Raw genomic sequence first — 27,323 nt, forward strand, 5'->3', positions numbered from 1 at the left:
AATGGACGGAGAAAGAAAGAACAATAACTGTACCAATAGTCCAGCTATTGTTTTACTGCACAAACTAAAGGCTTCCACATCAAGACGTTCCGCGAATGATTTCCTTGGAAAATTCAACTGCTGCGCGACAAGGAAACAGTAAACCAGTCAGTTTCAACCAATCTTCGACACGAATATAACACAAAGAAAAAGTTCCAACCCTTTAACCTCGCTGTAAACATTGATATCTGAGAGAAAAAAATAAATAAATCCAATGAAAAAAGGGATCTCCACAAAATAAAATAAGTAAAAGATATTTTAAGAACCTCCTAATCCATCTAACGACAGTTTGAACACAGATCCCCTGGACAGTTCAGCTGCCACCTAACAAAGATAGAAGTCTTGCAGAACATTTTGTGACATTCAAAAGACAAGCAGCTGATAATTTTAAATAGCATGCCCATGAGAAAGAACAACCCACCAGAATATATAGATTCCTCTCCTAGTGTGGCCAAAAAAACCACATTCTTTGCACCAGTTATCTACACTACGAATGAACATATAGCCCTAAAAGCTCTTCTGAAGAAAATGATAATCTTCACCAACTCCATACGTACATAAGTCGAGCATACTCTTTCACATGTAAAAGGATATCCAGCAACAGCAAATGTCTCTCTAGAAGAATGTACCCTCTACAGCCTCTAACTTACTCTATTGGAAATTGTTTGGTACAGTAATCTAAGCTGAGTATTCCACTTGTCTATGGCAGTATATTTCTTCAGTCCCTTTGACCTGTACAAGAGAAATTTATTAATTTCATATCATAAACGAAAAACATATAAATGGAAGCTAGATTACAGAGGAAATTGAATGACCTGTCACTCCGCTCTAATAGTCTGTTGACTTGATCAATGTGACCTTGGATACAGTTGTCCAGAATCAAGGAGACCAAGAGCTGCTCTACATCTTTCTCTGGCACATTGAGTTCCTAAAAAGATGGAGCCAAATTTAACCCCAGCGGAGACAGGTAAGTACTTTACAAGGGCCCCATACCCAATTAAAACTTAGTAAAGCAGCAACCACAACTGCCAGAAAAACAAACTTGACAGTAATCGGAGGCAAAAGAACACAAAAATTGCTCTTTGAAACCCAAAACAGATGATTTGTGCAGTACTTTATAATCTAATGTTTGAAGCAGTAACATCAGATCTAGGATTAAGCAAAATTCTGCAGATGCAGTAGCGTTCTGAGACGAAGCCTTTTTTTAAGTGCGGTAAACAGAAATTCAATTGTCTTAACAAAAATGTCTTTCACAAGTCTATGATGAATGAATTTATGTATGTTCAAATAGTGATTGAAAAAGACGCTCGGGTGCTCGCCTAGGCGCTCGGGCGAGGCGAGGTGAGGCCCGAGCGCCTCGCTAATCTCCCAGGCGGCGCGCTTCAAACAGGCACCGCCTGGGCGCTCGCCCGAGCCCAGGCACTGGGCGCTTCGGGCGAGCGCCTGGGTAAACCAAGGCGACCGAACCAGGATTTTAGGTCTGGTTCGGTCCTGGTTCGATTGGTTAGTTGGTTCAATCGAACCAACTAAACCGATATAACCCTTACCCAACCCTAACCCGCTGTCGCTGCCACTCCCGATCCCGATCCCGATCTCGCTGCTCGCCGCTGTTGCAGCTCGCAAATGCTGCCGTTGTCGCCGCTCGCCGTTGTCGCTGCTCGCAAACGATGCCTCTGTCGCCGCTCGCGCCTCCCGCTGCTCATCGCTCCTGTCGCCGCTGTCGTTGCTCGTAAACGCTGCCTCTGTCGCCGCTTGCGCCTCCCGCTGCTCGCCGCTGTCGCTGCTCGCAAACGCTGCCTCTGTCGCCGCTCGCGCCTCCCGCTGCTCGCGCCTGTCGCTATCGCCGCTCGCGCCTCCCGCTACTCGTCGCTCCCGCTGCTGCTGCCGTTGCTCGTCGCTCGCCGCTGCTTCCTCGTTACTCAGTCAGCAGGCTCAGTATACAGTATACTGTTAATATTAAGTTTATTTGAAATGATTAATTTTCAATACTGTTAATAGATTAATAATATATTATTTTGATTTTAATGTTGTTAATTTTTATTTATTTGAAATTATTGCTAGGTTTCAACATAAATGGCAAGTGTAGAGAGCAACTCAATAGAGTCTCCAATGGTATAAAAAAAAGATCCTGCACGGAAGTATAATTATTTGAAGGATCCGAAAGATCCTAATGCAGTGACTTGCATATTATGCGATAAGACTACCAGAGGTGGTATTTTTCATGCAAAACATCTAGTAGGAAATTTCAAGAATGCAGCAACTTGCAAAAAATGTCCGCCTGAGGTAAAAGAAGAGTTACTGAGTTATATGAATGAAAAGAAGACACAAAAGGAATTTACCAGAAGACAATGTTGAACATCTCAAGGATGAAGAAGATTATTCTAATGAGTATTAACCCAAGTGAAAAAAGAGTATACGACAAAAAAGAAAAAGAAGTTATGAGTACTAAGAAAGGTAAAAAAGGACCGATGGATCTATATATGTTTCAAGAATCCCAGAAACAACAAGGGCAAGCAGGAGGCTCAAAATTTAGACAAACAAATATAAGTGATGCTTGTGATAAAGAAATAAGAGGAAGAACAATTCAGCACATTGCTCGCTTCTTCTATCGGGTTGGTCTTCCCCTTAGTACAACTCGTTTAGACAGTTTTAAGGATATGATTGAAACTATTGGAAGATATGATGCAGGATTAAAACCTCCAAGTTATTATGAGATGCGAGTTTCATTGCTGCAAAAAGAGTTGAATTATACAAATGACTTACTAAAAGGTCATAAGGAATCATGGGCAACACATGGCTGCTCTATTATGTCAGATGTTTGGACTGACAGGAGGCGCAGGAGTATAATTAATTTTATGATTAATTGTTCTTTAGGGACTATGTTTGTGAAGTCAATAGATGCTTCATCTTTTGTAAAATCTGGAGACAAGATATATGGTTTACTTGACAACTTCGTGGAAGAAATTGAAGAACAAAATATCGTTCAAATCATAACCGACAATGGAAGCAACTATGTTTTAGCCAAGGTTCGCAATACCGTACCGTACCGGTGTTTTGACTTGGGCTCGGTACCGGTACGATACGGTATACCGAGCGGTACACCCAGGTGTGCCGAGTACTGTAGCACTCGGACCGGTAACAGGCGGTCCACGTACCGACAATCTGTCAGACCGGTACGTACCACCCGTACCGGGCGATACGGGTCGGTACTACAGACCATGGTTTTAGCTGGTAATAGTCATCTTTTGATTTTGTTAATTATTTTATCTTTAATTAAGTGTGTTAAACTCTTAAGTCTTATCATTTTTGTTATCCTTTGTCTCAAGTAAATTGCTTGGATCAAAAAGACAACACTTGTATTGGACTCCATGTGCAGCACATTATATTAATTTAATGTTGGAGGATATTGGAAAGATCTTAGAAATCAAGAAAGCCTTAGAAAGGGCAATTTTTGTTGTTGGATTTCTTTATAATCACATTGGGGCTTTGAAAATGATGAGAGAATTTACAGGGAATAAAGAATTAGTGAGACATGGTGTCACCCGATTTGCTACTTCATTCTTGACATTACAGAGCGTGCATCGTCAAAAACATACTATGAGAAATATGTTTACCTCTGAGAAATGGGTGACAAGCAAATGGGCAAAAGAAGCAAAAGGCAAGAGGGCTATTGATATCATCTTAATGTCATCCTTTTGGAATCATGTAGTTTATATATTAAAGGTAATGAGCCCTCTTGTTCGAGTCCTTCGGTTGGTGGATAATGAAAATAAACCTACAATGGAATATATTTATAAGGCTATGGATAGAGAAAATGAGACGATTAAAAGATCTTTTAATGAAAATGAAGAAAAATATGAGAATTTTTACAATCATTGACGAAAGATGGAATTGTCAACTTCATCGTCCCTTACATGCAGCAGGATATTATTTGAACCCTGAATTCTTTTATAAGATTAAATCTGTTGGATTTGATGCAGAAGTTTTAGGTGGGTTATATCAGTGCGTTACAAGATTAGTTCCCAGCCTTGAGGTTCAAGATAAGATTATTCATGAATTATCTTTATATAAAAATGTCGAAGGTCATTTTGGAATTCCAATTGCTGTTCGATCCAAGACAACTACGTCTCCAGGTATTAATAATTTGATATAATTAATTTCATATATATTATGACTATGTTATTGCTAATAATAATATAAATTTTGTAGCTGAATGGTGGAGTCTATTTGGAAATTCCACCCCGAACTTACAGCAATTTGCTATCAAAGTACTTAGTTTGACATGTAGTGCTTCGGGTTGTGAGCGAAACTGGAGTGTCTTTGAGCATGTAAGGATTACTAAATATTTTTGTTTTAATTAATTATTTTATTTAGATATATATATTAATATATTTTTAAATTATATGACATGACAGATTCACTCGAAGAGAAGAAATCGATTAGAACATCAACGATTGCACGATCTTGTTTACATAAAGTATAATCAAGCTTTGAAGACTCGTCATGATTTGCAAAATAGATTTGATTCAATCTCATTGCAAGATATTGATGATTCAAATGAGTGGTAGGTAGGAGAAATGGGTGCTAACTTGCAAGATGCTGAAGATGAGCTTGTATTTGAAGATGATAGATTGATATGGGGAGATGTGGCAAGAGCTTCAGGTGCTAGAGAATTACAAACATATACAAGACAGATGTCAAAGAGAAAAATGAGTGCAAAAGCATCAAGCTCGGCTCTTGCTATTGTTGAAGACATAGAGAATGAAACATATCTTGATGAAGAGGAAGGAATCGAAGGACAAAAGGAAGAAGACGAATTCAATGAAGATGATTTGTGTGAAAATGACGATAGTATTGATTATGATGAATGACTTTGATGTAAAATTTTATTGTTTTGAATTTTGAAACTTTTTGTTAATGTGACATTGTGATTTTGTATCTTAGATTTTCTTAATTTAATAACATATTTTTATTTAAAATTTTAAATAATTATATTTATTAATTATATTATATATTTTTATATTTTAGCGTCTCGCTTCGCTCGGGCGAGCGCCTAGCGCCTCGGGCGTTTTTGGACCTTGGCGTCTTTTGGCGCCTAACGCTTTTTAAATCACTGTCAGTTCAATATCCCATGCACATTTTACATTTGTTCAAAATTGCTAGTAAGAAGTTTGTAAGCTACTTGTGCGAACATGATAAGAAAGAAAAACAATCACCTTTGAGATGAATGGAATCCTGATTGAGTGTAGGGCTTTATGAGCTTGAGGAGAACTTGGGTTCTAATATTCTTCAAAAGATCCTCAATATAGTTTCGGATGAAGGGATCATCCATGATTGTTCGTCTGTTACTCTGCAAAAAGCATCTTCGGCCTAGCTCAGAATGCATGTAAATTATCATGTTTCCAAGTCAAATGGTTAACAACATAGCACATACTTGTTACCTTCAAGATTTTCTCAAACTCCAAAATCTCATTTCGCTGATATGCTGCTATCAGATTTGCCATTGCCAAGACCTCAGGATCATTCTTGTATCTGCATAAGGTTTCAACTTTCAAGCAAATCTTTACAGGGACCAAGTCTCAGAGAATAACATTGATGAGTGTGAACCTCAAGAAACTTACGGCTTTGCCTCTTGCCCATCAAATGGATTCACTTCAGATTCCATCAACATGTTGGCAAGAACCAAATATCTGATGTGTGATCCAACATATTATAGAGAAATGAGAGCTGGACTGTAATAATTATGCCTCCAGATACACAATTCACCAAAATAATATGTTAGATATTTATATACTTAAGACATTGGATGCAACGCTGATTTCCAGCTTCATCTCTTCAAAGAAATCAGTGGCAGCTTCTGCCCATTGTCTCTCAGCCATGTGCATTTTCCTGCCACATTCATGAATTATTCCCATGATTCTTGGATGGGGTATTGCAGACTTTATGGTAAGAGCCTTCTGATACAGTTGCTGTCATACACCATATATTTAACAAAGTAAACACATTTCAAGAACTTGAGTTGAAGTTAAAAAACCAAAATCAAATAAATAACAGAAATAATGATAGCAACCTCAACGAAATCCTTACGTAGAAGCACTAACAGAGAAATCTTAGCACCAGTGCGAAGACCGGAACTAATCCATGAACCAATATGGCAATCTTTACTGGATCTTCATGAAATTAATGAATGATAATCGGATCATCTTCCGAAGAATAGAAAGCAATCCTCCATCTGCTCTTCCGAAAAGAATCCTCAACATAGAATTTACCTCTGCATAACTAGTCTTTCCAGATAAGCTGTATCCTACTTAAATAAATTTGATGGAAGATTATCCATTATTTTTGTTAAATGGATGCTTCCGCTTATATAGCCCTGCATACTACATATGAATCAACTATATATAGTTATGCAGGCCACAAAAGCAACCCAGATAAGCATCAATATGGAATTGGATAATTGCAATTATTTTTGTTATGATATCGTTTAACAGTATCAAATATGGTCACTGATAATATTTTAATTACATACATATATACACCATCACATATCATATCACTTAATAACTTCTTTAAAAGCAAGGTCTGCAATTTCGTATCGTACCAGAGTTTCGACATTTGCTCAGTACGGTACGAAACTATATACCGAGCGGTATACCGTTCGGTATATATATATATATATATATATATATATATATATATATAATATAACTCGGCGACATCGCCTCGTTTATATATATAACACAAAACTATTTTGCCAAAACAAGGATTATAAAAAAGAAGCATTCTACCTAAATAAAAGCTTTTAAACCCAACAACTGATAAAAAAAACTGACATTTCAGTTGAGAAACCGGTCTACGTGATTTGGCCATTAATTTAAAACACATCACACATGCAACTCAAATAACATCTGGGAGTTCATGTCAATTACTCTTAAGCATTAGGTATATGCAAAAGTGGGAAGATGTCAAGTTCCACAAGTATCTCCATCCTGCATGTGCATGCCATACAACCATTAATTGACAAGATTAATTTGCGCGAATGATTTTCTAATCCACATAAACACAAAGCTTTTTTCCTGAGTCACGTATCTATAAATAATTGGCAGAAAGACATGAGATAAATGTCTTGTAACCCACTAAAGACATTTTAGCCTTACTCACATTCCTAGGTTACAGATATCCTTATGCCAGTGTTTGTAAAAGTGTTAAATGCCAAAAGGCATCAAAGTCCCAAAACACCCGAGGTGCTAGGCAAGCGCCTAAGCTCCCAAATATTAAAAATTTTAAAATATATATTACGATTGATAAATATATATCTAAGCAGTATTTTAAAAAGGGATGAAATTTGAGGTGGGTGCTAACTGCTGAGCAATGTTTTTTAACCACTGTTATGTTTTAAGTAGTGTTCTATACAGTGATTTCATATCAATGTGATATTTGTGGCTAAACAGAAATATGCTAAACAAGTTGCTACTGATAGAGACCTATGCTAAACAGTGGTTTCAATATGATGCAAGTTAATCGAAATGAGAAAGAGTGGACTGAGAAGAGAAATAACTGGCGACTGTGGAGGAAGGAGAGAACAATGGACAAAAATGCAACGACAGACGGAGCATATGAAGGAGGCGAACGAGGTTGCCGATGACAGCGAATAGAGCACTTTTTCTAGCAATGGACGGCGCGTACGAAGGAGATGGACATATGGTTTCACTTTCGCTTCTGGTTTCTTTCCCTGGAGGACAGGGTGTGTTAGGGTACATTAGTTGGTTCAGTTGAACCAACTTGTCTAATCAAACCCAAGCTCGTGGCCGATCAGATTTGGCTTGGGGTGCCCCCTCGAGGCACCTGACACATGGGCTCAAGTGAGTGCCCAAGCGGCAATTCATTGAAACACCTCGCCCCAAGGTTTCGCGAGGCGCTCGGGTCTTGCCTAGTCTTGCCCAAGCGCCTTTTGAAAACACTGCCTTATGTTCAAGATAAACATGTTTCTTGTAGCCACTAATGATTAGACTTTTGTTTGTATATTAAAACAAAATGTGACCTTGAGCCATTTGCCAACCAAAACATCTGTGTATCCAACCATCTACCACATTAAAAAGAAATGTAACACCGAGCTACAAGTTACTGTATAGCGTCATGTACCTCATGTATTCTACATATATCATGCATCTTATCAAACAAAGCACAACAATCTCCTGGTAAGTGGTTGCTGTCCCATGGAACAAACCAACGACAATGATAAATGTGTCATATATATATATATATATATATATATGTGTGTGTGTGTGTGTGTGTGTATACATAGTGTATACTATGTATATATGTATATATGTATATATATATATATATATATATATATATATATATATATATATATAGTGTGTGTGTGTGTGTATACATAGTGTATACTATGTATATATGTATATATGTATATATATATATATATATATATATATATATATATATATATATATATATATATATATATATATATATATATATATATATATATATATATATATATATTGTGTGTGTGTGTGTGTGTGTGTGTACATATACACATTATATATGTACACACACACACACACACACACACACATATATATATATATACATATGTGTGTGTGTGTGTGTGTAATAGGGAAGTTATGTAACAATATCAGATGGTTACCACTCAGCTTTCTCAGGTTCCATGCACACTACTTCAGCAAAACCAGCAAGTGCTTCCTCAGGATCAGTTTCCACTAAACCTGTAAGACAAACCATAGATTGAAATGTTCAGTCCAAGAAAGATGCATATCATAGTTAGCAAGATGATTATCTGAGATGTCCACCATTTCAGCATATTACAGAAATGCACATCATCTCAAGACAATATCAAAATTAATACAAACACAATTTGACATTGAAAATGATATTACTTTAACATGCACAATCAGTTACCATAAAGAAATATAATCCAGGATCTCCAACAGTTAATGGCAGAAATGACAATTAAATGTTTTATCACATAAAAGAACTTATTGCACCAACCATCATATAGAATAAGCTGACAAAAGAGTCATCTAAGCTAATACATGTTGCCTTTATCGCATACTAAAACTCAACAGGGAAAAACCTAGGATGGTCATACAACAGAGAGCTGTGTTCCTTGTAGAGCGTCTTTCGGTGCTTGATATATGATACAGTCTGCAGTGCACTTTGTGTAAGCTTATGAAAATTATGGAGAGCTATATTCAATCTTAGTGGACTGCAGAGTGTAAATGCAAATTATGGGTCATTTAGGCCTGATTTGTTACTGCAATTGCACACTGTATGGAATCAAGTGTGATCCAGATTTGGGTTTGGCATTTGGGCTAACTTATAATATTTAGTTCAAGTAGTAAAAGTGTTAGCTGGAGAGATTGCCCTGCTTTTTCTGGCCTCACAAGTCAGATATGGCTTCCAATGCCATGGGGATCATTTTTTGCAGATTTCACATTAATTCAAGCTCATTTATAATTGGGCTGCAAACAGAATAGGAATATATAAGATTTACCCACCTGCTTATAAGGATGATTAGCCAAGCAGTTACGGACTTGCACAAGATGATTGCTAAGTGAGGCCAACAAAATTTGGCTACCAACAATGATGGAGATACAGATACCTTTGGCAGTACGTCCTTCAGCCACGATTTTAATGGATAAATTATGAAAGGATTGAGTTAGCCTTGGTAAATTACACTCTTTGGTGGAGAGAGAAAAGGAAAACAAAGGAAGGACAAAGAGACGCTATAGGGTGATCACCTTTAGAGTTGTAGTATTGGTTCTCGATGTCAACATCCTGCTCCTCAGGCTCCTCGTCGGAGTACTCGAACCCGTAGTCCTCGATATCAGCATCTAACGGACCAAAAAAGACAACATTTTCAGGACAATATGCAAAAAAAAAAAAAAAACCAAAACAAAAACAACAACAAAGTCAGTATAACACACTCATTCTTTGACAACCATTCATGAAATAGGAGGTCTAAATCCAATCCGGAAACGAAGACAACCCTGAGACGCAGCTGCCAATAAAGATCTACAACGATGACAAATCCCAAAAACATCAAAAGGAAATAGAAAGAAACCGCAAGATCGCTTACCGGAACCCATGGTTTGCAACTAAAGTTTGGTCTGGTAAAAGTATCTGGAGCTTTATACGGAAGGGTTTCAGAGAAGAACCACAAGAGAGGGAGGAGAGCGCGAAAGAGAGAAAGCCGAGCCATCGAGTTCGACCAAATTGATCGCCCCCGTTACGGGAGGTCGGGCCCTAAAACCTTAACTGGGGCGAAACCACGCCCAAACCTCCTATGGCCATTGGGCCGGACGTATTTTACAAAAATATAAATAATAAATAATTCCTCTTTTATCTGTGAGTTGAGGAACACGTGTCATTTCAAGCACAAACACGTGCTGAGTGAGAAAAAACATCTCTTATTTATTATCCTTCAATTTCATTTAAAAATCGACCAAATCGATTGGTGTCGGCCGATTGTTTTGACACATCTGATCTCCTAATCGAATCAAAAGGGTTTCGAGTGGATTTACCAATCTATTTACTATATATACCATCTTCTATCACCAGCCAGCCATATTACACTCGACACAGAGAACCGAATACAAGTGTCCGATGTAACATAACTAGAGAAAAAAAACACTCCATAAATATTAATTAGGCTAAAATAGAGTGAGATGCATATAAGATTTTAATTGATATCTAAAAAGCCTTCAAGTGTCACTGCTGAATGGGAAGACAATGACTCGATCTATATTGAGCTCTGATGCTGAATGGTGTCACTGCGGGAAGCTTTGTTTGGATCGTATATGGATGTAGGTCAAGTTTGACTCTGATGCAGGAGTTGAGCCCTTCTGTAACTTGATTCAGAAGTCTGTATGTGTTTTTCCTGAGGCACCTACGAACTCAACAGCCAACCACCAACATAGAGAAAGAGAATGTTTTCTTGTCCTTGTTGCAGCTCAACTTTTTGAGGAAATTCCTGAAGCTTCATGAATCTCTTATCACTGTTCAGCCTCTTCGATTCTCCTTGTTGCAGCTGAGACTTCCTGAGGAAGTTCTTGAAGCAGCATCGATCTCTTATCATTGTTCAGCCTCTCTTCCAGCAAAATATAACGAAAAGGTTATGCAAATCTGATAAGTAGTTCTTGAATCTGCACCCATCTCTTATCATTGTTCAGCCTCTCTTCCAGCAAAATATAACAACAAGGTTATGCAAATCTAGTAAGTAATGCTCTTGCACAAAGAACAAAAGTCCCAACTTATGCACAAGCTGTACATGAAAATGAACCAAAAAAGAAAAAAATAAGTATTAGAAGAAAAATACAAACAAAATTCCTCCAGAACTACCCTAATAGTTCCATGGATCACTAGTATGGTGCAACCTGATTGATTGTTTCTGCTTTCTTTATTGCAACATGTAACAACAGCTGCAAGGTGATCAACCATGGCAAAAATGTGGCAGGCTGATGAACATTTCTCCTTGGAGAAAGGCGCGGCAAGCAACTCTGTTTCATGTACGATGCTCATTCCTAGTGTATTGAAAGATTTGTCAAGTAACACCTGCAAAAATCATGTGCAATGATACAAATATCATTTCGCAGAAAGTAGCCTCTCAACAAAAACAGATGAATTGGAGAGAATGAAGCACAGAAGTGCCAGTCTGCTATTTTTATATTAGTTTGCAAGAGGTGAAGGCATGACAAACAGAGAAGACTAAACATTTATCCATGGCTAATGTTGCACCAGCTGCGGAGTTCTCTCTCCTCCTAAACATGAATACTTGTTCTTTTTTCTCTTATCCTTGTATCTTATTTTTCATCAGGAAGAAGCTATTTTAGTCATAAATCTTCTCTGACAAAATCTTTCACCATATGATACTTTCATGAATTTGACTGTTATCATTTTTTTCCTATATATATATATATATATATATATATATATGCATTCCAGCCGTTTCAATCATAGAACATTGATAGAACATCTCTTGTATACCATTGAACAGAAGAAGGGGAAAGAAGCTAAAATTTCATTTCAGTGATTTATAAAGAGCTTGTATAGCACCGTCTGAATAAATCAGTTAAATGGCATGCAACTTAGAAGATGACTATTTGAATCTGATAAAGCTCCTGATTGTTGGTTATACACGGGCATTGAGTAGATTAATAGTCTTCTTTAATCAGCTATTTCTTAATCATACAGAAGACTAACAATATAAACACTGGTGACAACCAATATAAGTTTTAAAAGCCTTGCTTGTCTTAAGCCTTGCAAGAGCTTCGTGTCCAGTTTCAAACTGGTATTCTTTATGATGATAACACCAGCTTCTAAATGGTAAAGAAGAGAGGACACGAAGCTCATCGCTATGTTTCGCTATGTTTTCAATCCACAATTGAACTTGTACTTAAGGAAAGAAGTTGCCTGTGCCTACCCTCTATTTGATTTTAGGTTCTGGTTCATAGCAGACACCAAATCAAAATTAAAGATATCAATAGTCAAAGGATGATATTGCAGATGGGTATGCCATTATCATAAAGGAGTTGATGGTCGTGACGTTATTCTGCTATAGGAAAGAAATCTTACCTTGCGTCTCTAGGAGATGACCATCATCATCGACATGAGTTGAAATGTCGTTTAAGCAGCTCTCCTCATCAGACATTTCATCCATAATCATTCCATCTGCTCTTATGCAGGTTTGGTTGTTGCATGTGGATGCTTGTTCTGTAGGTTCTTGAACAACAGGAAAAGCAAATGGATAAGAGGCAACATCTTCATGCCTTCCTTTTTCCTGAACATTATCATCAATGGCAGTGCAATCCAAGTCCTGCATTGTATTCGTAATCTGCATATTGCTGCTTAACTCGGTCATATTGCCCATTTCCAAGTCAATTTTCTCCTTTGAGCCAACGATATTTATCCCGCTATTCCAAGAAATAGAACTAGCTTCCGGTGAATCTTCAAGCACCCATGACCGGAAATCATTCAATGAAGGAGGAATCTTTGAGAAGAAAACATCTTTAAAATTTTTCAATAAGCCCTTGTTATATGGATTCTCCTTCTTATCATAACAGTACCGGAAGTTCTCGTATGTCGTCTGTGGAAGCATAAACAAGTAAAATCAAACTAAAAGTTAAAGAACTGGAAAACATGCAATCCGTATATAGTGATGCTGAAGTTATAGCTAATCAGACAACAAGACGAACAGAATCATATATTTGACCAGAATTTAAATTCTTAAGAAGCCAATGAAATGCCAGTGATTGCTGATGGATTAATCATTCGTGAACGCAGATCTATTTACACACAACATGATGGATCCAACAAGTAATGATGACCGCCAAATATTACATAATGCTACCTGATTTGTGCTGATTAAGTAGACATGGAATGCTGTCAGTCCACCGACAAACCAAATGGCTATGAAAGTGTACACAATGAGAACAAGTGATAAGACCTCGCTTCTCATGGACTTCCAGACAGAATTGTGGTATCGTTTTCCTTCTATAAGAATGTTTAACCATGAGAAGGTGAAGACATATATGCAAAGAAAGGTTGATGATGATATAAACAAGAAGAAGAACCGATAGTTGCGCTGCAGCATCAATAGGAGTTGGTCAAATTACAAACAAAAAATAGTGATAACAAAAGTTCTGCACTTTGTTCAGAAGGGAGAATCAAGCATGAATTTTGTAGGTTGCTTACTACTCCGATGCACTGATCAACCCATGGACAGTGGTGATCGAACTTCTGAACACAATTATTGCAGATCGAGCAATGGGAAGCCCGGGGTGGGCGATAAAGCAAGCATGTATCACAGAACTTGACTCTTACGGTAAATCCATCAACATTAACATCCTTTGTACGGGGCAGCTGTAAGTGTGGAGTTGCTGCACTCACCCACTCCATGGAAGGAGTGGTGACATCAAATGCTTCATCAGAATCCGGGGGTCGAGCATTTCTTGGCACTATGCCTGGATCTCTACTAGAAGTCAACAACAGAAAAGCCAAATCCTGCATCATCATCATCATAATAAGGATGTCACTTGGAAATTAACAGTGGGCTTTGATGGAAATTAACATGCTGATTTCTCTTGATATATCACTTACTGCTACAGTGAGAAGTGCCGTCACGATCAGCACTGGAGATCCAAGTATTCGATTTTGGTTATCGTCGTCGGTCATCTCATGGTTAAGAATTTTGGCAAGCACTTGAGAACAAAACGCAATCGATGGACCAGCAATGAGAAGCATTGATAGAGATAGTGAAGCACCATCCGGACCAAATATTAGCCTCCCACCACACCAGAACCTCTGAGAACAGACAAAGATACATGCGTGCTCATCGACGAATTAAGTGTTAATCCAAACACCAGCAGCATAACCAGTAGCAATATGATAACTTCAATGCAACAAGGTCACTGTAGAGTAACACTACCAACTATATATATGCAAAATTCACAAATTAATGACAAATAACAGTATAAAAAAGAAAACTTTGTAACCTATCCAATCAATGTACTCATCAAAGGTTACGGATAAAGTAGGAATTGCATAGGACTAAGAAAAGAAAAAGGATCCGTGCATCATTTCTTCCATGCCCTAAATGAATTTGGAGGCAAAACTCATCCGCAAATTCCGGTCATCCTTTATATGTCAAATACTCAACTAAAAACAATATAGATTTGTTGTAAAGCGAACAAATTCCTCCCTAAAAATCACAAAAAGCAAACAAACATAGATTGCACGATTAAGGGGGGAATGGCTGAGAGCCCTTACATTGTTTCCCTTCCAAACTTGATAGAGCCTCCTGAGTCGGGGCATTGCGGTGTCAGCAACCAGCAAAAGGCTAGTAGACCTTTGCAATCACTGATAAAATCCAAAGCTCGTCAGAAACTGAGATCAGAGAAAGAATCGATAAACTGCTGCTCCTTTTTCCTCTCGTCTCTCTGGTCCCCGGATGCTTGGGATTGGATCCAGACCTTCTCTAATTAGGAGAAGATCTCTGAGTTTTCGCTTGGCCAATATACGATCTTCTCAATTAGGCTGCGGGCTTTTCGCGGGAGATTAGCCAACGACACCAGCATCCGACATCCGTGGCTGATAAATAGGTAGAGAGCTACGTGACACGTGCACTCCAGACGACAAGCGCCCATCACAAGGTGCACGTGCGAGACACACGTGTTTGCCTCTGCATTTGCGAACCTGAATCCTGTTGTTGGATTTTACTGTTCTGGAAGTTCCTGGTGGAGGCGGCGGGATCGGATCCAAGTGTCTTAGGACTACTGATACGAGAGATTATTTTGGGAGAAGTAGGTATGAGTCGTATGGACAGTCATCGTACACCACTCTTTCAGAGTTCACGGTGACCGGGAAGTGGTGTCCATGTTCTTTTCAGTATTCGATCATATTATACTTGGAAGGATTATGCAAGGGTTTGACAACAATTTATGAATTCTATTCACAAGAGAAGAAGCTCGATTGATGAGCTTTCGGGATAACGTGAAGCCAGCTATCCCTGACCATGGTGTAGTTGGCACAAATGACAGGTTACGCATGCATTTGATGCAGGAAAAGAGTGCCATGAGAGTACATGGTTTTGCTTCGGTCAGAGTTCCATCCTTCGACAAGGTCAGGGACGTGAGTAACTTGCATAAGTAGTCTGAGAAAACATTCTTGCACGTTTGCAGCTGTGGAAATGCTGAATTCTGTCAACTTGATTATGGCGTTCACGACTGTGGCTTGTAGAGTACGTGGTTGACTAAGTTGTCCGCCATGAGGAAGACCGGCTCTTGATGTTTTTGCAAGGGCTGTTAGCTGCAGTTGGATCAGACGTACATGCAGGATGGTTCGAATAGCAGAGTTAAGGAAGTGATCACAAGTCAATTTGACGTAATATGTACCGGCATAGAGCTAACTGTAGGAGTTATAGGAGTCTTTCGTGTTCATGGACGGATCTCTTAATATTATGCTCTGTTTCCTGCTGGCTTCAGTTTTGATCGGTGGAATGTTGCTAGCTGTTCAGCTGTGTAAGTTTTTCCTTTTTTGTGTTTGTTTAACCTGTACAGTGTATATTTTTGCCAGGACGGATTGTGCAGTTGGCTTGTCACAATAAAGCTCTGCTTAATTATCCCCCAAAAAGTGGGTTCTTGTGAGATTACAAAGTCAACATGATCTCCAGTGAGCAACCATCACCTGGCATTATTAGCTCAGTGGTTGGTTGCACCGTTCATCTATGGCTTTAATCTGAATCTAAATAGAAAAGAGTAAGCAAACCTGCAACTCTTTTGGCACAAGTGACTACTATCTCTCCTTAATTATTTAAGCACGATTTACTTCACATGATAACATAATGAACAAAAATTAGCTGACAAATTTACATACTATTTATCGGCTTTGATGTACAACAACAACTGGTAACTGAAAAACACAAATGACTCGGATAACCAAGCTATCGAACAATGCAATTCTTGTATCTGACCATGGTTCTTAAATTCGAAGTTATCCTTGTTGCCGAGAAACCGTCTGAAACACCAGAACATGCAGTCTACACATCACAATAAGAGTAGCATTAGGCTCTTGAATACATGCGAGGTGTGTCTTTAGGTGCACGGAGCTGTTCTAATGCTGGAAGAATGTGTGTCATGTTGGGTCTGATCCTGGGATCTGCATGGAGGCACTGCAAGGCAAGAGCAGCAATTGTTTGGGCTTCCTTCTTCGAGTACTGTCCTTCCAGTCTTGTGTCCATGACCCTTAGCATCTTTCTTTTATCATTTAGGAATGGCTTCGCCCAGTCCACCAGTATCTTCTCTCTGGATCCATTATCTTCATCGAGTGCTCGCTTCCCTGATAAGAGTTCTAACAACACCACTCCAAGGCTGTAGATGTCACTCTTCAAACTCAAGTGACCTGCCATATAAATACCTCATAGGTTTGAGTACAATATATGCCACCAATCTTTCGATATGCCGAAATGATAATAGAATGTCAATTGAAACAAGAATATTATTTCTTACTTCTTTGGATATGCAAGTCAAACCGCACATAGGGCAATTAATTACAGGATCTGGTGATACCGAGTTCCAGAAGGTGATAATTTCAGCTCTAATTTTAACCTCATAATTAGGCCATTAGCCAAATTAAGGAAATTTAGTCCCTGCACCCCAGCTTGACTTCACATTGATCTTCATCATTAGGTTGACTTTCATTAATTTTCATCATATAACCATATTGACTGATTTATACATACGGCTGTATGCAAAAAGATAAAACTATACTGTTTTTATATACACCGAATATAGGACATTTTCATCTTAAATTACCTCTGTAGCTATATAATCTGTACAACCATCTAACTTAGACATTGTCCAAAGAAATTATATGACAAAACCCTGGCTTTATATATATATATATATATATATATATATATATATATATATATATATATATATATATATATATATATATTATTGAACTTTGAGTAGGCCACAGTGATCACGAGACTTTATATTTTACTTCAGCAACAATGTACACTTAACATTGCCTACAATGTACACATTATGATCTTTGAGGAGGGCTTACCTGTAGCAATGTACTCAGGAGCAGCATAGCCACGTGTTCCAACCACCCGGGTTGAAACATGACTCTTGTCTCCAGTAGGACCATTCCTAGCTAAGCCAAAATCTGACAATCTAGCATTGAAATCCTGCACATAATTTGATAGCTGAGATTCAACATGTCATAGAATATTCAAGAATTCACTTAATCAGTTATGCTGATTCAAGTGCAAACTACCGAGTCAAGGAGAACATTTGAAGCCTTTAAATCACGGAATATAATTTGGGTCTCTAAACCATGCAAGAACGACAATCCTCGAGCTACATCGATGGCAACCTTCACTCTTACTGACCAAGGAATAGGCTGCACCCCTCCTACAATAAGTAAAACCAATTACATTCATTTCATCATTAAATTTCAAGGAAAACATCCAGACTATGAATTTTGACATAGTCCCGGTGAACATTGTAGTCAAGCAAAAGAAACTAATAGAGGCTAATTTCAAAGAAGGAACATACTTTTGAATAAATGGTTCTCCAAGCTGCCTTTCTGCATATACTCATAGACAAGAAGCTTGTTGTTTGACTCCGAGCAGTAGCCTATCAATTTAACTAGATTTTCATGGCGAAGCTGACTCAAGTAGGTAATTTCTGCCTGCATGGAGAACAGCGAAGGTGAAGTTCACCTTAAACATGAGAAGCCATAAAAGAACTCCTTGCTAACAGATGCAAGGGGTTACATACAAGCCATTCCTTGTGCCCCTGAAAGCTTTCTCGTTTGAGTTTCTTGATGGCAACAACGATGCCAACTCCTGGTCTAGTGGGAGCATAGGTAAGCTCATCGATCCATCCTTTGAAGACACACCCAAAACCTCCTTCGCCTAGATATGAATTGGAGCTGAAATTTTTAGTAGCGGTCTTGAGATCATTCAAACTAAAGGACTTCAGACTGACAGTGGTCGATGCATCTCCCTTGTTGAAACTTTCAGCTGCAGTCTCAAAATCGCTCAAGCTGAAGGACTGAAGACTGGCAGTAGTTGATGGCTTGCTTTTGAATGATGAATCATAAGTTGTCTTTGACTTGTTTGAACTAAAATTATTTATGCTGGACAGTGGATTCTCTGGAGATAACATGTGAGTCATATTTCCTTTAGCAATAATTTTAAAGATGTACAGAGCATTTGAAGTAAAATTTAAAATGAAAGAAGTTTCCATAAGGAACTATGTGATCACAAATAGATCCATGATTGTATATAAAACTGGAGTACTATAAACAATTTCTAGAGTCATTATTAAGTACTGCAAACATGGTATATTTAGCAGATAATCATGACTATACTTGCTTAAACATAGAAAATCTTGTTGTCCAAGTTCATCCCTTTTCCACTTATTGCAATGCAAGAATATATCAAATTAGACGGTCTGTTTGTAACACCTCGATTAGTTCCAAATCGAAAGTGCGTAAGATTAAGATTGACTTATAACGGTCTAATGGGTGTACCACTATAAACTTTAACTTGGGCTTATTGATCGGTGATTTAGGTCAAACGAAGTTGATGGATCAATTATCCCATAAGGCTAGGGCCTTGATATCCGATCTAGTATTTAGGTACCTTGATATTTGGTATCAAGGCAAATGACAGATTTCAGGAATGGCTAGGTGGATTGATATACACCTTATTTGATATAGACAATAATCAGACAGTAAGGTTTCCCTATTACATTGTTGTTGGCAAGCATATTTGAGATTGGAGCATCAGAATCAAGCTGCACAACTGTCTTAATGCAGAAATTAAAATTGCAAAAATCTCTGTTCTAGTTAATCCTTTTGCACACATCAACCCTAGGTTATATAAACCAGATATATAACCATACTTCAAGTCTAAAAGAACAGAAATATGAAGCCTTAGGAGATGAATCCACAGTTAAGACAAAAACATGACATCTCAATCTTACAGAACAACACTATATGTTATTAACTTGTCGACGCCTTTGCTGCAATAGCACACTTCCTGTCTGAATAATCTCGCAATTAGCATGGTGCTGTAATCCTAGATCCATTCAAGTCATGGCACTGGTAAATGCTATGCAGGCTGACTTCTAGCACAGTGCTGTTTATGCGTCGAACAACAATAATTTGGTTGGTAATTTATTTAATATAAATTACTTGTGGAGGAGAAATAATTAGATGGTGCCATGGGAATTCTCAAGTGTTTGAGAGAGAATCAGAGACAATTGAGAATACAGTCTCGTTTGGTTATTTTAATTTTTGGGTTATGGAAGTACATATTGGCATGCTGAAGCCCTACTGGTTTCATGCAATCCCCACACAAAATCTCCCAAACATTCAGTTTTGTCCCTTCAAAATCAAGATAAGATCAAATTCTGAGGTTTATCTATCTGATTTATATTAGGTTGCACATCTTCTTTAGAGCAAAAAGTTCATTATTTTCTCTAAAGTAACTTGTTGCACAGAAAAAAAAAGAACAGACTGAAAAGAAGAAAAAGAACATATATATCCAAACATCTTCCCGAGCAATAAAACTACTGCAAGAAAAACGCAGAAAATGAAACCGATATCCGACCGATGAAGAACGCAATCGAGTATAGAAAAGGATAAACAATTTTGCTTCCGGGCATGATTCCTTTTTGGGGGGGGGGGGAATGCCTCTCATGGTATGTATGACATCTAGGGTTTAATCACCTCAAATTGTTCTCGACCTAACAATAATTCGACAACTATTACCATTCAATTTCTGCACCAAAAGAAGCAGGCGAGGCGGTGGCTGCTTCGAACAGGCACTTGAGGCACTACTGTACCCGGAAGCATTGCAGTAAGATTATGCGTAACACATATAGTTTCCCCCCACTTTGTACTTGTCGTTTCGAAAAGCTTATGTGAGTGATCTCCTCGGTTCTTCTCCCCCAAAATAAGAAATAGCAGGCAAACAAAGAGAAACGAGAACGAACACAGTAGAGAAAGGAAGAGTGGTTGGTTTCTCACTTGAAGCATAAGGAGAGGAAGCGTTTGCCAGCTTAGCAGAGCCCCCGCAGAAGTTCCCCATTAGAGGACAGCCAAGAAGACCTCAATCACCCATCGGCCATAGCCAACCACATATTACAGGCGTCGGAGATGCTTCCACCGTCAGCAGAGATCGGTCAAGTCTGATCTCATCATCAGATAGTATAGCTAATCCCTGACTCAAAATTGGCGGAAATTTCTATGCTCTTGACCCGTTCCAAGTCGACGCAGTGATGGGATGGAAACTTGGAAACATCAACTTCATAAAAAACTTCAAGAAATCGAGGATGCTGACACGTTGTAGTTTAAAGTCAAGCATCGAGTCAACAGATTTGTCGGAGCTTTCGTCGGAAGGAAGCAAAGGTGGGTGAAATCAACGCACCAACGTATCTTCTGGTTTGTGGCACCGTTTTATGTGGTTCTCATTTGAATTCACGGTGGCCGGATAGGAAAAGCGCCGCAAAAGCTGGAACTTAACGGGGCTGGGGCTGCTCTGCTCTTCTTCGGGAGTTCACATGGGCGAGAAGGTTTGGCATCTCCATCGGTCATCGCCGGTACAAGTGAGTTCTCCTCTTCCTCCAAAGAAGTCAAGCTTTTATCACAGTAATATGAAAGGAGATCGTGTCCGAGTTAGACCAGTGCTTGGCACCTTATGCTAAAATAACATCATTTTCCCAGTAACTATTGCCAAAAATAATATTGTTTCTCTTTCTTCAACTCTTAGCAACATATATATAGTCTTTTGATCTTCGAAGATATTGACTTCCAACTTTTTGCCTTGTTTGATGTTTCATTATGCTGACCAACAATTTTAACGTGTGTTCTAATGAGCGACACTCGTTTGTTAGACTTTTCAAAGGTTGACTGATTAATGAAGTATTTTTTAGGTAATAAATGACACGTAAGAGAACTTATCCTTTCAATGTGGGCCCGAATCATCAAAGCATTTGTTTTGCAGTAAATCCTCTTTTGGGATTTCCATGTTTTTTGTTTCTTGTAACAGAAAACAGAAAAGCGTTGCCAGATGTATGTATTATAGTTTGTTGGGCTTAAACGAGCGAGCGGATGGAGAAGGCCCGATTTCTTGCGGAGGCGCCTCTCTCTCTCTCTCTCTCTCTCTCTCTCTCTCTCTCTGATGCTGCTCCCTTTCTCTCCGCCTTCCTCGTCTCCCTTCTCCGCGATGCTCTTGCAAAGACTTCTCAGCTCCGTCGCTCGACGCCAACTCCCTTCTGCCTTCCCCCTCCCGAAATCGGTCTCCACTGTGATCTCGAGGCCTGCCGGTCGGAGTCGGCTGGGGTTTGCCCCGAGCCAGAGCTTCGAGTTGCCGCTCATGGCGTCGTCCGCCCCCACCGAGGACGCCCGCCGCTCCTCCTTCGTCCCCCTACCACCCTCCACTGCAGATAAGGTTAGGGTTCTGCCGTCCCCTCGACCGTCATTCTTGATTCATTGCGGGTTTCTTCTTGTTAACTTATCCTGCTTGCGCGGTAGGATCGTATTCCATTAAACCGGGCACTCGTATGACGCGATTTTGTGGTGTCATATTTCTTTTCTTTTCTGCTTCTTCTATTTTGTTGCAAGACCGTGGGTTTTGTAACTTTTATTAGTGAAAAATAGGAACAAAGTAATAAGTATGGAAAATATCCTTTTATTTAAAACACAAAACTTTTAATTGGAGGCTCGACCGCCCATTTTCAACGTATTGTTCCTTCTTTCGATGTGGGAATTCAGCTGCTTGCTATCCATGCCTAATAATCTAAAATTTCCTTGTGTTGGTTGTACGAATAGAAATTGAAGGAGTTGAGAAACGAGGAGGATATAACAATAGTGAAGTTTTGAGACAAAAATAAAAAGAAGAATCCGGTGATTCTGGCTGGAAAAGAAATCAGTTGCTTTAAGGTAACAAGCAGTGAAATGTTCCAGTTTCACCCCTGCTAAAGATAATTTCGGTGTAACCTCAGTGACACTTAGTATCCGATTTCAAATGGTGGAAGTTGTGTCTGCATTCTAGGGGAAGGTTGGGCACATATAATAGTACTGCTCGAGGCAAGCAAACCGTGATGAGAGTCTCACGCTGTTTGTTTCCTTTTTGAGTCTGGACTTCCTGTAATGATAAGGTTGCTCTATTATGACTTGCAAATTCGCTTGAATAGATGATCTTTTTGCATATGAGGTTAAGGTTGTTAGCATACCAGGAACCATAATGGTGGTGAACTTCATGCATGAGGCTATCCATTTTACATAAACTACAATGACTTTGAGGTGCATTTTGAGGTCTATTTTAATAAAGAAAGTTCATTTTTAATATATGATTGACACCTTCTGGTATATATGAATTCTAGTAAAATTTTAAGCTATACAAGGATGTCGATGTTGAAATTTTAATGACACTTGGTTTTACTCGTATACTCCTTTTTATTGTCTATGTTCTTGCATGTTTTTGTCCATGTTTTGAAACTGATATGATAACTATGGTAGGCTACGTTGTACAAAGGACTTGAAGCAACATTAGGATCAACCTTCAGTTCAGCTCCTTCTTTCCCGCCACCAAATCCCTTGATCCTTGTTGTCAGTGGACCAAGTGGTGTTGGCAAAGATGCAGTTATCAAGGTGAAGGACCTTCTTTGTTTTGTTAACTTCCACCATAAGACATTGATGTCATGAATCAGTATTTATCCTAATTTCTTTTGGGTTATATTAGCCCCCAGGATCTTTCATTTTTGCATATAAATGCCCCTGTAGTTTTCATCGGTTTGTGCATGTTAGTCCCTCCATTAACTTCTCTGTATCGATGGTCAATTTAGTTCAACCTAACTGTTATTGAATAACCTGAAATATTTCATTAGACATATTCCTAGGGACTAATCTGCATGGATTAAGAGTTTTTGGACTTTCATGTGCATGACTAGAATTGGGGACTTGTGCACAATATGAAAAGATTTGAGGCAGTAGCATACAGAGAACTCAAGATTTTCATACTGTCTAATGATCTAACATGGTACATTCTGTTGCATTGTTCTTATGCTTTGCTTGAACATAGTAGTAGTCTTCATTTCTTGTAGTTTGCATCACCTGATTGGTTAGATTTTTTTTACATCACTTTTCTTACTTAAGAAATATGCATTTCTTTTAATATTAATATGCTTCATATTTGTTCAAGTTCTAACATGACTAGCTTTTTCATGACTAATACAATTAGATGAGTGTCTGAAAACTTCCAGTTCACTTGACTAGATTTTCACTCTCAGATTAGTTTTTTGTGACTAATGATGACTAAATGATGGCTGGAGATATCCATTTTCATGGCTAGGTTTGTGCTGTCAGATTGAAACAAGCAGTTTATACCTGCCCTGGTGCTAACAACGGTTTGTAATTGTACAACTGAAAAAGAAATTAAATCATTTGTGTTTAAATTTTTATGTGAAATTACTCCTCCTAGCAGGATGATTGATTAGGAGAAACTTGAACCATTGAATTCTAAAATTTATACGTAAAATGTCACTTTGTATCAGGAAGATTAGTTGTCTTATTTGAGGCATGTGTGTGTGTATATATATATATATGTATATATATATATATATGTATATATATATATATATGTATATATATATATGTATATATACGTATATGTATATATATGTATATGTATATATATAATATGTATCACTATAAAACTATATTGATCTCTGTCTATTTGATTCTGAGTAACTTAATTAACTAATATTGTTTTAAAAGGTAAGAAAAAAAGGGCCGTTGGATTAGAAACATAATTTTCAGCTTCTATATATTTTTTATGTTTCACAAACTATTTTGGAGGTACTATGTTTTGAATTTTTGGATATGTAGTTGCTGAAATGAGGCATCATTTTTCTTGTCCTCTAAATTGGGTATTCTGGATTTTGTTTCAAGTACAGAAATTTGAACAATTTGTAGATGGCTATTATCAATGCTTATTCAGTCTTAGCTTAGCAGAGGCTACTAGAAGTCCGGGAAGGAATTCGTTTTGTTGTTACAGCAACCAGCCGACCACAACGACCAGGTGAAGTTGATGGGAAGGACTATCTTTTTGTAACCAAAGAGGAGTTTCTTTCAATGATTGAAAGAGATGAGCTTTTGGAACATGCTCTTGTTTATGGGGACTATAAAGGAATCCCTAAACAGCAGGTATTTATTTTGAAGTTCAATCATCATTCTGTCTTAAGCTGTTTGCTAACAAAAATTTGGCATTGCGTTTGATTGAGTTATTTACCGTATAGATTTTTTTTTAGGGTCTAGGTTTGTTTTCGAATAATTCTATGTTGCTTTTCGATAGTAGTCCTTAACATTAAAGCTTTAGGTCTTAGCCAAACAAACATACTTCCGGCTTAAGAAACTGGTTTGTCTGTCATTGGGTGTAACTATCTATTGTGATGGATAAGCCCAAACTTTTGTTATCCTGGACTGGCCCCGGCCAATTACTGCTCGTTGCTATGTCTTATAAAAGGTAAGGTATCTTACGTTTAGCCAAGGAGTTCAATAGAATGTGATTCCAAACATGACTGATACTCATCTCAATAAGCTACTCCTAGAAACATAATTTCTTGCAATACATTCTCGTTCATCCAGAAGACTTTAAAATGATATTTTTGTGGGCCATCAGATCTTTTTGTTTGTATTCCTCAAGCTAATACTTAATTCATTGGCTTTAAATTTAGAACTTTACTTCATGTCTATATTCTCCTGTTTTCTCTTGAGCTTGCTGTTAGGATTTTGCCTTAGTTGTCTTCATTTGTTGTTTGGCTATGCTGGCTATACTGTGTACTGAGTTAAGGAACCTTTGTGTCTGACTATGTTGCACATGAGGCATAAATATTTAGAATAGTCTTTACTGCAGTACTGTTACATTTTCTATCATTTGCAGTAATTGCAAAATGTGAGCTGGTAGAAACATAAGCTATTCACATTGACATTGATTCTTATAATTGCTTATGACATGTAGCTTTTAATCAATCAGGCATGCATCTGCGTGTGTAGCTAGCAATTGGACGAGTTTTGCCTATCATGCTCTATGCTTCTATTGTTCAATTTGTCAATCTTCCTTCTTGTCTCCAGATTCGTGACTACATGGATAAGGGTTTCGATATTGTATTGAGAGTGGACATACAAGGTGCTGCTACACTGAGATCGATACTTGGCAACACAGCAGTCTTCATTTTTCTGGTCGCAGAAAGTGAAGAAACACTAGTAAAGAGGCTTGTAGCTCGTAAGACAGAAACAGCAGAAATGCTTCTAGTCAGGATTGCAACAGCTAGGGAAGAGGTTAGGCATCTCAAAGAATTTGACTATGTTGTTACAAATGCTGAAGGAAAACTGGACGACGCAGTTGAACTTGTGGAGTCCATCATTGATGCTGAGAAGGCTAAAGTCCACAGGCGCAATGTCCAGATCTAGTTCAAGAGGTTCGCCATCACTCCTTTCATTTATTAAGTTTAGTCTTCTGTCTTTGCCTATCATTTGCATTTGTGATATTTTATGTACTAGTGACATTTGATAATATCCTTTGCATTTGGACTATATGAGGTTGACTACATGAACCTTTGCCCACTATTATGCTTCATGTAGGATAGTATCCATAATCTAAGAGCAATCGAGTCTCTTGTTCTTTTAGGTCTTATCATCTTCTTCCACCATTTTGATTTACCTTATTTAATCATATAATCTATAGGTCTCATGTAAGTTATGAGTCACCAAATTTAGTTGATTCCATATAAGAAGGAATTGCAACTGGTATCCATGAATTTCACCCTACTTGTTTCCAAGCCCGACTGACAACTCAAGTACCCAGTCTCTTCCCAAACCATCTGTGTCTGGTACCTGATTTCGGGCTCGTACCCATGCTCATTCCAAACTCAATCAACAGTATCATGTTCTGGCTTAAGTGGTTCAAGTAGGCACGATGTTAGTGCTCTTAACTTTGTTATTTTCATGTCAATTAGCTTTGAAGACCGAAGATTTTTGCGTCTTCCCCATGTGCAAATCTCGTTCAACATTAAATTTCAAGAGGTTAAAAGATATTTTTTACATCTATCGAATTAGGATGCATCCTTTTTGTTTCTATTGCATGTGTATGATTAATAATATTTGCACGGAATGACTATTTTGTACAGATCATGAAATGTAATCTTGGTTCTAGAAATTATCAAACTTTATCTGCCATTTTTTTCCTGCAGATATTTCACCATCCACTTTTATCCTTCGAGGGAAACCACAAGGACGAAAGAACTCTTGTATCCGTAGTTGTTAGGGGCAGTGTACATTGCCTCCTGCAGAGTTTTTGCAAGGATGTAGGTGATAAAATTGGGTTTTATTTTTTCTCTTTATTTTCTTTGTGGTGGTGCCCAGTTTATTATGAAGACGAAAAGGTGGCCTGTCACTGTGTTCCGGCGTGTTGTTGGCCATGAATCTTACCAGAATCAGATATGCCCCCATTTTCCATGCAAGCCTACCTACTTTCACTTTCCAAACATTGCAACTGTTCATTTGATGATTCAGGACATGGTGCCCCAATTCATATCCATTGCTTGTTGGGTCCACAAATCATGCAACATGGAATGGATTGGTCGGTAAAGACGTGCATACGAAAGAAGCAGGCTGAAGAATCACCGAATGAATCAACCGTTGTTTAAATGGAAGGAAAA

General features: G+C 38.2%; 3 protein-coding genes and 1 pseudogene across 5 annotated transcripts; 1 reads left to right on the forward strand and 3 right to left on the reverse strand.

Annotated features, from left to right (window-relative positions):
- Positions 1 to 442: 442 nt before the first annotated feature.
- Positions 443 to 10,346, reverse strand: LOC103988295 (COP9 signalosome complex subunit 2-like; annotated as a pseudogene).
- A 939-nt stretch (positions 10,347 to 11,285) lies between these two features.
- Positions 11,286 to 15,282, reverse strand: LOC135675996 (probable protein S-acyltransferase 1). Of its 3 annotated transcripts, XR_010514102.1 has the most exons (7): positions 14,851 to 15,275; positions 14,182 to 14,385; positions 13,777 to 14,085; positions 13,433 to 13,666; positions 12,658 to 13,168; positions 11,460 to 11,637; positions 11,286 to 11,347 (listed from the first exon to the last, which is right to left on the reverse strand). XR_010514102.1 is itself a non-coding variant. In XM_065186719.1 (6 exons), the coding sequence occupies exons 1-6, from the start codon at positions 14,893 to 14,895 to the stop codon at positions 11,627 to 11,629; spliced, it is 1,314 nt and encodes a 437-aa protein (XP_065042791.1). In that variant the 5' UTR covers positions 14,896 to 15,275; the 3' UTR covers positions 11,286 to 11,626. The 3 variants fall into 3 exon arrangements, 2 of the variants coding, with proteins under 2 accessions (XP_065042791.1, XP_065042792.1); XM_065186719.1 differs by having other exon boundaries at positions 11,286 to 11,637; XM_065186720.1 differs by lacking the exon at positions 13,433 to 13,666 and having other exon boundaries at positions 11,286 to 11,637; positions 13,906 to 14,085; positions 14,851 to 15,282.
- A 1,134-nt stretch (positions 15,283 to 16,416) lies between these two features.
- On the reverse strand, positions 16,417 to 20,819 carry LOC103987302 (probable serine/threonine-protein kinase PBL2). Its single transcript, XM_009405564.3, has 6 exons — positions 20,632 to 20,819; positions 18,372 to 18,748; positions 18,147 to 18,282; positions 17,866 to 18,002; positions 17,653 to 17,776; positions 16,417 to 16,980 (listed from the first exon to the last, which is right to left on the reverse strand). Exons 1-6 carry the CDS (start codon positions 20,690 to 20,692, stop codon positions 16,643 to 16,645), a joined length of 1,173 nt encoding a protein of 390 aa, XP_009403839.2. The 5' UTR covers positions 20,693 to 20,819; the 3' UTR covers positions 16,417 to 16,642.
- Positions 20,820 to 21,714: 895 nt separating this feature from the next.
- LOC135582537 (guanylate kinase 2, chloroplastic/mitochondrial-like) lies at positions 21,715 to 27,125 on the forward strand. Its single transcript, XM_065186724.1, has 5 exons — positions 21,715 to 22,054; positions 23,125 to 23,256; positions 24,619 to 24,810; positions 25,738 to 26,084; positions 26,856 to 27,125. The coding sequence occupies exons 1-4, from the start codon at positions 21,785 to 21,787 to the stop codon at positions 26,074 to 26,076; spliced, it is 933 nt and encodes a 310-aa protein (XP_065042796.1). The 5' UTR covers positions 21,715 to 21,784; the 3' UTR covers positions 26,077 to 26,084; positions 26,856 to 27,125.
- Positions 27,126 to 27,323: the final 198 nt, after the last annotated feature.

This window comes from Musa acuminata, chromosome BXJ1-6 (genome assembly GCF_036884655.1).
Source record: "Musa acuminata AAA Group cultivar baxijiao chromosome BXJ1-6, Cavendish_Baxijiao_AAA, whole genome shotgun sequence".
Classification (NCBI taxonomy): domain Eukaryota; kingdom Viridiplantae; phylum Streptophyta; class Magnoliopsida; order Zingiberales; family Musaceae; genus Musa; species Musa acuminata.